This window comes from Schistosoma mansoni (genome assembly GCF_000237925.1).
Source record: "Schistosoma mansoni, WGS project CABG00000000 data, supercontig 0184, strain Puerto Rico, whole genome shotgun sequence".
Lineage (NCBI taxonomy): Eukaryota > Metazoa > Platyhelminthes > Trematoda > Strigeidida > Schistosomatidae > Schistosoma > Schistosoma mansoni.
In genome coordinates this window covers 448223-460394 of record NW_017386068.1, presented here as the reverse complement: position 1 = coordinate 460394, position 12172 = coordinate 448223, and the positions used below count along the sequence as shown (strand labels likewise).

The window sequence follows — 12172 nt, the reverse complement described above, 5'->3', positions numbered from 1 at the left end:
TTTGATGGTTATTCCTGTCACTTCGCAACTAAATTGTTTAACTTGGTGTTATCAAGTATTATGACATAAACTCGTTTGTTTTGTTATTTGTACCTAACATAATATACATGTGCACTACACTAATCTAATCTGTTGTAAATCTGAATTATTTTGTACATTTATAGTGACAGCTTGGCTTAGCCATATTACTCTAATGCCCTGGTACGGCCGAGAGTAGGGAGAGTCTGCTCTCCCTCTCCAAATGCTCTCACACGGCCACGCATATATAGCCTCTACCACGGAAGTCCTACTCACTGCCTTCTCACAGCATTGTAGTGAACAGAACACGACTGGGGACAATCGAATGTATTTAAGCAAAGATTACAGACGACACAGAGGGTTCACCTAGGAGAGTTGGAAAACCCTGATTCCAAACGCATCGTGCACATGGGCTCCAGTATCCTTAGGGAACAAATGGAGTATGAATCAATTGTTGGTCACCGGCTACCATGGGACTACATCTCCTTACAATGCTACACTGCCTTGTGGATCAGACCTTTAGGTCGAAGGCTCCGGCTGTAGTCCCCTAAAAAAACTACCGCTTTCGGTCTTGGCACCCGGACAGTATCAGAGCCCTCACAGGAATCAAATGAGATTTGTGTGGCGCATATATATCTGGTCCCCCTTTGTACCAATATTTATGTTTTCAAGTAAGATTTCTAAAACTCAGTCAGTCAGTCAGCTACAACGTAGGTTTTTAAAACTGCGTTTCATTTGATGCCCAATTAAAAAGGAGTAACACTTGACCAGTCATATGTAATGTGAAATCTGGCACAAATATGCATTACTGCAAGTTACCACACCGTATATCAGTACGAGGTAAAATGAACAAAACGAACAACTTGCAGGTCGAAACAATTATAGTAGTAATGAGAATGAGAGTATGGTTCAATAAGACGAGATGAAAAGGCACGTATGGTGGAATATAGGAGCTTAACATCTAGAGATAGATAGGGAATGAATGCATCTGGGCCACTTTGATCGATTTTGAAGCCACGTCACTAGACATCTTAAACTACTAATCGCAACTAACAGGTGGAATTCAACGAGGTAATCGACACCTATCAACACGGACTAAAGAAGGCAGTCAATGACATTGTAATTAATATAGGTTTTGAAGAGAAACTATAGAGTTGAATACAATGATTAGTAGCATGAAGAGTTATTAGAAGTCTTTCTAAAAAAAAAACTAACCTCCTTCATTGCCGCATTAGCCATATCCTGACAACGTAGGTACCATTGCGGTTTCAACATAGGTTCAACAATATCTTTGCTTCGAGAACATATCGGTACAATCATAGGATTATCTTTTTCACCTCTATACAAGCCTAATTCATCGAGAGCTTTCCGAACGGCATCCCGAGCCACGAATCTTTGAAGTCCTGTAAAGTCATTATTAAATTCATTATTATTATTTTAAAATAATTCAAACAAAATAAAGTACGTGACTTATATTTTTTAGTTCAATGTCGATTAGGAAAAGACAAAACCGTGAAGGTAGGGTATTGGATGAATGCGACTATAATTTATGGACGGCCTTTGAGCGACGCTAAAGCAACCTTGAGGAAACTTACCCACTTACTAGGGTTTAAAGAGGGCTATAGACTAGTATGAGGAATTAAGATATAGATAGAAAGAAGTTAGCGTTAAGTATTAGAGTTTGAATTTTCATCACAAACTGACATCAGCTAGTGTCAGAATGTTATTTAGACATACGGATAAATGAACTACGAGCCAAATACAACACTTGATACCGTTAATACCATTAGTCCGTCCATAAATTTTATTCTTGCGATTGGATGCTGAACAACTAGCAAGGGTCAGCACAGTTTAAAAAAGGAGCATAACAAACTTCATGATTCTCTGATAGGATCTTACAATAATGATTTCGATGTGCAATTACTTATGTCAGCCACATTGATACCGTTTTAGGAATCCGTACGTAATTAGTTTCATCAAGCATATCATACAATTGATGTATAAACTTGTCCAGGCTCCACAGCACAGTACAAAAAAGGTTTAGCCGTACTGTCTTGTTATTTATCCTTAACTATATATTACGTAACAGGATGATGACAGCAAAACTATTAATTCACTTAAGGTATCTCATATAACCAAAAAAGTTATTGTGTAGCGGTTTTAAATGATCTTGTGAATGCTAGATTTATTGAAACAAGACGATGGACATTTGAACATAGTGCTACTTTATTTATCTGGTGTCCTATCAACACTAGACTTAATCTTATGCCTTTAAAACGCCATAAATTCAAACCCCATTCTAATTGGAAACTGCCAGTGGAGGACTTTTTAGTCAGTTTAATGGATGGGAACAAAATATTTCCACGTAAAATTCACTGATGTGTTTGTATTAAAACTTTGCTGAATAAAACAAATAATCCTTATTTATACTCTACAGTTGCCCCCAAATGCCCTGGTACAGCCGAGAGTGGGGAGAGTCCGCTCTCCCTCTCGAAATGCTCTAACATAGTCACGCGTATATAGCCTCTGACAGGGAAGTCCTATTCACTGCCTTCTCGTGGCGGGGGTGTTGTTTACGAAATTGGGAGGACGAAAAGCGAATGCCTGTGGAGGATTCACCTAGGGAACCACCTGCTTCAGTTTGAGCATCTGGGCAGTATCACAGCCCTCACACAAATCGAATGAGATTTGTGCGGCGCATATGTACCTGGTGTTTCCTTGTACCAATATTTATGTGTTTAAATAAAATAAAATAAAACAATGTGAATGGATAGTTGAAATTAAATATCTATGTGCTGATGAAGTTAAGAAGACTGGAAGTAATCTACAATAATTGGGTTAAATACCACAATTGAAAGGTGAACTTCAAAAGTCTTTAAAAATGAAAGTTTAGGATTATTACTGTTATTGCAATTGACTGAACTATGAATAAAAATTTAAAATTTTAATAGTTGAGATCATGAGTCAATTGAAGCTAGACCATCATGGAAAACGTGGAAGCACTGGACGGCCGTTTCGTCCTGTTGTGAGATTACTCAGCAGTGCGCATCCACGATCTCGCCTTGCGCGCGAGCGCTTTACCTCTAGACCACTAAACCGGCATTTAACGGTGTTAATGTCTAACTTCAACCGATTCACGAAATTTAAAAGTTAACCTGCTTTAAATGGTTTATTTTTACTGTGATGACTACGAAAAAATCACTTTGACTAACGTTGTTTTATTAACAGTTCAACTTGTACAGTTATGTAACATGTAACTGAAAATCGTACAACAATAGACTTTGGACTCAAAGTGAATGTTTCTATCAAATCTGTACTAATTAGTTAGTTCAGTCAGTCAGCTACAAAGTAGAACTTCATACGTACGTACATCAGTTCGAGTTGCCATACTACATTAGCACAGAGATGCAGTTGTCGATTCAAATCCCATAGTGGTAGAAGTAGTAAGAGTATAAGCTTTATGTGAAAGATTAGGGTTTGAAGATGTTATTGAAGGAGTATAATACAGTGAAATAAATTTGAACAGAGAAAAAGGATAGGGACATGAAGAATTCAGAAGACTAGAATTTGGCAAAACACAAAGAGTGGATGCACCTGCGCCATTGCAAACGATTTTGAGCCGTGTCATTCAAGGTCTCCAACCATCGATTGCTATCATCTCGCGAATCCCAACCAGGTAGTCTACACCTACCAACATGGCTCAGTCCAATTGTCAGTGACTTCATGGATTTGTGCCATGTTTTGGTCTGTCCACCCCTAGCTTTCTTCTAACCTACTCCTACACCATGAAACATTGTACGTCGGGGCAGTCGGTGGTTGGGCATACGTAACACATGTCCCAGCCATCTCAACTGATGATGGCTAGTTAATCAATTGTTTCTTTTTAAATATCTGCATATCCAGTCTGACAACAGTACTGTATTCCATTGATCGAAATGTCTTGTAGTGTTGTTTGTCAATGAGACGCATACTAAAGCAGTATATTACCACGTTGATGGTCGGCTTTTTAAGTGGACACTGATGATCAAGTTGAAAGATCAAATTACTATATTTTTATTAAATTATTTTTTTAAGAAAACACTTCTAAGGTTAATGTTTTCTTCATCTGATCTATCGACGTGATTGGTTAAAAACATACATACCTTCAAATCTGGGACCTGCAGCAGATGTCATCAGACCATCTTCACCAATTACTATTACAGTAGGAAGTGAATGCCTTCTCCCAACTTCCCAATCATTATGATCATGAGCAGGTGTTAATTTTACAGCACCAGTTCCGAAATTCGGATCAACAAATGTATCACCAACGATTGGAATTAATCTATCCGGAATAAGTGGATGCTTGATTAGGCGACCAATTAAATGTCGATAACGATTATCGTCAGGATGTACAGCAACGCCCGTATCACCTAACATTGTTTCAAGTCGTGTGGTTGCGACGACAATTTCAGTGTCTGATTCAGCTTTACTAGGATCTGTTAGTAGAGAAGAAGACAGAATTAAATGAACCAAGGTTTGACAATTTAAGATGAAAAACTTATCAAAACAATATATCCAAAAGAAAGAATAAAATAATACGAATAATATCATGTATTTTTACCAAGTATACATTTAGACTGGTGATACTTACCAGCTTCCCAGACAAATATAGGTCTCGAAAGCGCAGTGTGTTAGTTGAAGGGCGAATATATCAATTGTAAGGCTAGCATTCATGGTTGGTGAGTTACACATCTAATGCTAGAGCAAACAATGCTAGCTATAGGTTTAAACTTAAGCCAGTTAGTGATACAAAACATAATAGTATTATTCATAGCGTAACTAAATATACAGAATATAATGGATGAACTTGTGGGATAATTTTGAATCTCGGGATTCAAAAGACAATGAAGAGTAAGTGCATCTGCGCCAGTGTGATTGATTATGAACCAACGTTTTCAACCACCGATCGTGGTTATCATCACATGGACCCAAACCAGATATTCTGTACATAGCAAGAGTCAATAATTCCATGGACTGATATTGCATTTTGGTTGGTTCAGCCTTAGATTTCTTCCGATCTACTCTTATACTAGCTAAAACATCGCTCGTCGAGCTAGGAAATGGTTGAACATACATAATACGTGTCCCATTCAAAAGTTGGAAATATTCAGCGCATATAGATCTAAAAAAGCATTTTATTTTAACGAAAGTTAACATTTAAAACTACCATAAATCCACAAACAAATACAATATCCTTTAGTTATATTTCATGATGTACAGCCTCTGCCAGGGAAGTCCTACTCACTGCCTTCTCACAGCATTACTGTTGTTTACGAAGTTGAGAGGACGAAAAGCGAATGTCCAGCGATTTAACCGGGCCGGTGGACACGGCGAGTTTACCTAGGGGAGTTGGAAAACCCTGATTCCAAACCAATGGTGCACATGGTCTCCAGTATCCTGAGGGAACAAATAGCGTATGAATCAATCGTTGGTCACCGGCTACCATGGGACTGCATCTCCTCACGATGATCCACTGCCTTGTGGACTAGGCCTTTAGGTCAAAGCCTCCGAGTGTGCCCCCCTAAGAAAACCACCTGCTTCGTTCTGGGTACTCGGGCAGTTTTTTCTACACTGTTCAGATTATTGCTATGAACATGATAATTCTAGAAACAATTGTATAAAAGATGTCTGTTGAATTACTTCTTCGGCCATTAGGCCAAAGTTCTAAATCATCAATTGAAGTTGATAAGTATTTTTGATGTCTTCTAAAATGAACTGAAATTGAATGACAGAAGAAAGTTATGAGAAACAATAGCTGGAACAAATGCTTACCAGGTAAAAGAGGGTAAGCAAATGATGTAATAACTCCGAACGCTACAGGTTTATTATAGCCAGGAACACGAAGTAAAGTACGTCCAGAAAGTTCTTGTTTATCTACTTCAATATCTGATATGGCTGAACGTAAAGTACAGGACCAATTGACCAACCGAAGGCTTCGATAAATTAAACCATCATTGTATAAACGAATAAAAGCCTCTGTAACAGCTTTACTCATAGATGGATCCATAGTGAATCTAGCTCGAGACCAATCACAAGAACTTCCTAAAGCTCTGAGTTGTTGATAAATGCGATCACCCTTTCTAAAAAGATGAATAAAGGCTATTTAAATTGTCTTGGTGAAGGGAAAAAGAAAATGGTGTAACTGGTACTGGAAAATAATGCATGGGACAAACTGATTTCATAAGGATACATCATTATAGTCAGCCCTAAAACAAATTTGATGTTTTTGATCTTATTATTATCCATACGTTTTGTTCAGCATGGCAGGACCTCAATAAAAATACGTTTTATCCAATATAGCTCGACTGATCAAGATTAGCAAGTAAAATCACCGTGTCAGTGTAGAAGCTACGGTCGGGCGGTTGCGTGAAGAAATAAATGGAACTTAAGTGGGGTACTTTAATCCAAGTATCCGTCCACCACAAAATCACCGATCACGTAGAACTCCAGGTCCCCGACTTTTAATGAGGTTGGAAAAGGCATAGTTAGTCCAAAGCGATGGAAATAAGTGGGCTCTTATGGAGGTCTTTAGTGGTAGCAGTCTAGTTTTAGCAGTTATATTGACTGAGATATTAGCTAGAGTTCAGGAACTGGACATAATCTCAACTCACTGATTTTGATCGTTTTTTGTCCCAGTTTATAAGGAAGGACAGAAATCTTTTTGTGACAGCCATAAAAGAATCAGTTTGATCAGCATAGTGTCTAAAATGTCGACTTTAATAATTATCGCTCAGTTATCTATGGCTGGTAAAAAGCAAAACTGGGAGAACTAGACAGGTTTTTGACTTGGATAAAGATGTGTTCATCATTATGACTAACTCATTCGTCAGGTATTTGACTAGGAGCCACACTAAGTGTGAAGGCGACTGATATTACCCATTCACCTAAACCGAAGTAGATGGGGTAAGGTTTGGACCTAGAAATGAGTGACCGAAGGTCGAATGTCTTAACCAATAAGTCACCACCCCAAGTATTTGGCCCTTATCAAGTTCTGGAACAGAAACATACTTTCCGACGTCCGGTCATAGTTGTGTCCCTTGATCATAAAGCACCATTCGACACTGTTAATTCAGTTTTTGTGGTAGATTCTGACATTGAAAGGTGTACCAAAATGCATTAACCTTGTATAGGCTCTACTAGAATAATACTGGTAAACAGTCACTATATTTGTCCACTTCAAGGGCTGTTCTTTGTATTCATTTCTATTTAACTTTGTTGTAGACATTCGTTTAAACATAACGCTTCTGTCGTTTAACTTTTCGTCTCGCCGAGGTAATATGGTGAGACAAATTGAACCGACACAAATATGTGCCAGGTTCTACATTGACTATGACTGTACCAAACAGTCCTTTGATAGCCTCTGTGTACAATAAAATAGATATTACGGAATGTATCACAGAGTGCTAGGTACTGTCTGATAGTTCAGCAGGTTGAACACTAACCTTTAACTCGGTAATACTAATTAACTTGAAGCACATAAAGACGAATAGTCAGTTATTCAATCATAGAGAATGTAAGAACTGGCGAATCGAACCACTTTGAGAAACCGAGAGAGAAAATTAATAAAGTGAGAAGTACGCAACGGGTTGAAATAATGATAATAATGGTAATAGTAACAACAATTGGAACGGGAAATCCACCACAAAAAATTTAATTTAGCAAGGAACAAATAAGACCGAAGAATGGGAAATATGGGATAACAGTAACCTCAAGATTTACAGACGAGCAAAAAAAGAATCCGATTTCGCCGAGGTGATTGACAGGACGTCACAGTGAACTGATCTCAAGATTCCTTCTAGTTTCCTACTGCTCATAAACATCCAACTTTTAGTTATGTTGAAAAGGTCAAAACACGTTGACTACAAAAATATTTACGGATAGTGGTTCAGTTTTAACAGCTAGCGTGACTGAGATAGTCTAACATTTGAGGAGTTGAATGCAATTTCACCACACGAGTCAAAGTTGTTTATTGTACCATCTTAAAAGAAAGGGTATATATCATGGGATAACCATAGAGGGAGAACCAGTTCCACTAAGGTATTGTGTGGTTAAAAGAATAAACCTGATTCATTGTGTGTACAAAAATGCATAACTAATCCATTTATATGATATGTAAAGTGCTCTTTGATGAACATCATACTAACGACCAACACAAATGTTCAACTTATGAAACAAATCTTACTCTTCTTTCCATTTCCAAACTTCTTTCATAAATTCATCACGTCCAATATCATGTCGAGTGAGTTTTTTCTCTCTCCACAACTTTTTTTCTACCACTACCTATGATAAAAGGATAAAGTATGTATTGTTGGTTTTACATTTTGTTTGGGAAGAGAAATAATAATTGCAAACTTACAATTTTCGGTATGAATTATCATATACTTAATTTACAGTAAAAGAGAATGCAGTACTGAAAACTGTACGATATATATAAATCTAAGTGGTAAGAAAACTGTGAATCCAATGGCTCAGTGGTTAAAGTATTAGCAAGTTTAAACAGCGCTTTATCTGCTTGAGTATAAACAACTATGTGTCCTCAAAAGCCTTAGCAATACTAAATGTAACACTAAACGCATATGTTCCTCAGGCTAATCCATTTTTGTAGCCCAGTATCTGGCTCCAGTTTCATCGTACGAATATGCTATGGATATAAATTTTAGTGACCCCGAATATCTGACTCCAAGTAGATCGTTTGCTGCTTGTTATCAAATTCGATAAATGATCATTATCGAACAATTATTGAAATATACATATCGCCAATTCTCGTATATCACCATCGACTTCAATCGCGTTGGTAAATGACGGAATTAAATAGGTCAAATACAAAAACGGATTTTTGAATACGTATATTCCGTACAATCGTTGATCGGAAAGCGAAGCAAACCAAAACGACGCGCAATGGAGGAGATTGATACAACTCAATTTAGCCAAGCGTGAATCGATACTTGTAGTTTAACAGAAATATGTTACAGACATGGGACGAGTGAAATAAGAAATATACACACACCATTACATAAAAACAGTCAAGCTTGATAAACGAATAAGTGACAGGGTGAAAATGCGGCTTGAGAAGAATGAATAGATTGGTCTGTCCACAGGATAGAATAACCGTGGGATTGACATAGTACCATACCCCTACAAAATCTCCCATTTAACTCTGTACATTACTTAGGCTAACCCGTTTGTCACGGCGGTAATAAGAAGCCAAATACAAGTTGCGTTGGAGGAATTGATTCCGAATAATTGTTTATCGATACGGACATTCAGAATAAGAAGCAGAGAAGGCGAGAAAGCCAACTCGATGTGATCAAGAGTGAATCGATATTTACAATCAGACAAAAGTAATTTACAGACATTTGATAGGTAGGATATGCAATGCACACATATATACTCATATAAAAACAGTCAAAGTGGATAAGTGAGTAGTTAACAAGGTCAAAATATGGCTTGGGAAGAGTGAAGAAACTAGTCTGTCCGGAAGCTAAAATAACCCATGTGGGCTTGACACAGTACTAGACACTACACCATAATAACAAGTGAATATATTATCCGAAGTGCAATTATCGAGTTTAAGTTACTTAAGTCTAGATGAAAATGGACTAATGAGACTGAAAAAAGCTACAATAAAGACAGATCCAGGTGAAGTAGCTAACAGAAAAGAGATTTAATGGGAGAATTGTAAGGAAACATCAACAGGACCAGTCAATTTACAAAGCCTGTATGTTTGAGTGAGTTTTCAAACCACGAGCTTTCACCAATCATGCTAACTCATATGAAAATTTACGGCTTATTTTAGCTATCATTTAGCAATTATCAATGATCCTTATGGGTCGCTCGTGCTATATGAATAAAAAAACACGGTCACAGTTATGCAGGTTCTCTGTTATAAAGAAATGTCACTGTCTAACATATCATGAGAACTCACCTGAGTGGCGATACCGGCGTGGTCACATCCAGGAACCCAGAGTGTAACTTTTCCATTCATTCTGTGCCATCGTGTAATAGCATCTTCAACGCTGTTTGTCAAAGCGTGGCCCAAATGCAAGACTCCTGTGACGTTTGGGGGAGGTATAACCATAACAAATTTGTCTGGGCTTTCAATCTTAAGAGTCATAACGAAAAAGCGAACGTTTTATTGAAAGTTAACTACCTACTTATCAGTTACTGTGGTGGGAGTAAAATGTAATAAATTAATCTACATTGGTTCACTTAAAACATTAATAATCACCATTGCAGAACAACGATTTATGTAGCGAATAATACTGAGATGTGCAACAGAACTTTTTCTGGATGCATTTGTGCACACTAGGCGCAGATTCGTGTACCATAAGAAATTAAATTTACTCTAAAATAATCATCATGAGCTTGAAAAAACCAACTGATTTTTCTGCGTCCGCTTCTTGTTGTTTCAGTACGATTCTAGGTCTTTGATAATGCTCAATGGGTGGTGATCTAGCTACTCGATTGCACTAGTCCTAGTCAGTGTGGTAGTTATCTGTTTACTTTGAGTGCGTTTCTCTCATGGCAATAGAGATTCTGAATACCAGTAGTTATCATATTACTACACAGGATGTTGATGGGTTGCAACGCGAAAAATAGTGTGATAATTCAAGTGCTAAGAGAAGACTAGTGAAGTGAAGCAACACAGTTTGGTAGCATTTATGAAGTTTTCATAACGTTGACAGAGACTAGGTAAGTTGGAACTATAATCTGCTTGCTGATTACATAATAAGATGAAAATGATAACCGAAGCTTGTAAATACACGAATTCAGAAGTTTAAAACCAGATTACCTGAAATTCCGGTTTGAAAAACCCACTACGCTCCCACCATTCGTACCACATGGCTTCAACATATTTTGGGGAGTAGGATTCAGGCATTTCACCAGTCATATCTTCAAACAGCAGCAATAAGAAAGACACACGAACCTTTTTTGCCAGACGTGTCTGCCACTGCATTTAGAACAACTTGCTCCTTTTTCAATTTGTCTTTTTTTGAAGACTTTTGATTCTGAAAATTCAACAAAGACAGACAAGAAGTACCTTTGAGGCATCTGACAAAAGTTTTTCTTGTTTGGCCTCAAATTTAGCCATCTTTTTTTCACGTTTAGCCAGCCTCTTAGACTGGCACTTCGAAGGTACAGACTCATCCATAACGTGTAGGTTTTGAAATTCTGGCAAGAAGTGACCCTGAACGTGACCTACAGAGTACTACGTCAAGGATTCGTGGCACATATTATCTAGAATTTCAGTGATCATCTAGGGTAAACTCTTTGATTACTGTGGAAATACGTCTTAATGTAAATGTATCTTTTCAGACTATTGCTTGAGTCCAGTTTTGGTAGTCTAGCTACTCAGCTATATTTGTGTCCGTGGACTTTTAAGAAATACAATGCCCAGTACCTACGTGACAAGTTGATGTAAATAAAGCGATTTTTTGCGCAAGCTTCCTATTACTTCATCACAGTATTAGGACTTTGATGGAACTCAATTAGGGTAGTCGATCGTACCAGTCCTGAAGTAACTCATTTTCGATAATGCAATGAGAAGACGAAGTTTATCAGAATTATGTGATACATTAGCGCAATACATTTCGAACAATCTGATCGCATATATACTTGTTAAGACATTTTTATATGAAAATTAAAAGGTCAACTAGACAGGTTAAGGTAAGTCGTAACAAAGAAAGAAAATAAATTAATTAGGAGTGGCAGAACACATACCTAAATGGCTGCATAACCAAATGAATTCTAATGGTCAAATAAGATCACAGGATAGACAAACATCTTCCTCCATTGCGAAACATTTGGTTTAAACTGGTCATAAGATTGACATCAAGTCAGCGTTTGTAGTGTTGTAGAAAAGCCTTCAAGGACGTATACCATGGTTTATTGAAGCCTTGGCCATACGGAAATTGAAACCCCCTTATGTGTTCAAAAACAATTTGTTCTTACCATTAACCTACCCTGGTAATGCTGATTTATTACCCAGAGCAGTCATCACATTGTTTTTGTGCACTTTAGTTATTTTCTTTCTTTGTTACGACTTACCTTAACCTGTCTAGTTGACCTTTTAATTTTCATATAAAAATGTCTTAACAAGTATATATGTGATCAG

The 12172-nt window shown here is 37.4% G+C and overlaps 1 protein-coding gene across 1 annotated transcript in view; it reads right to left on the bottom strand.

Moving 5' to 3' along the window:
* Window positions 1–11209, bottom strand: part of Smp_097590 (valine-tRNA ligase) — a gene marked incomplete at both ends in the record, with an annotated part of 29892 nt that extends 18683 nt beyond the window's left edge. Inside the window, 8 exons of the mRNA XM_018794643.1 lie at window positions 1234–1421; window positions 4161–4493; window positions 5830–6137; window positions 8240–8337; window positions 9983–10159; window positions 10850–10950; window positions 10985–11066; window positions 11099–11209. Coding sequence (XP_018647053.1) covers window positions 1234–1421; window positions 4161–4493; window positions 5830–6137; window positions 8240–8337; window positions 9983–10159; window positions 10850–10950; window positions 10985–11066; window positions 11099–11209 — 1398 coding nt within the window. The remainder of the gene's footprint in view (window positions 1–1233; window positions 1422–4160; window positions 4494–5829; window positions 6138–8239; window positions 8338–9982; window positions 10160–10849; window positions 10951–10984; window positions 11067–11098) is intronic.
* Between the last annotated feature and the right edge of the window lie 963 nt (window positions 11210–12172).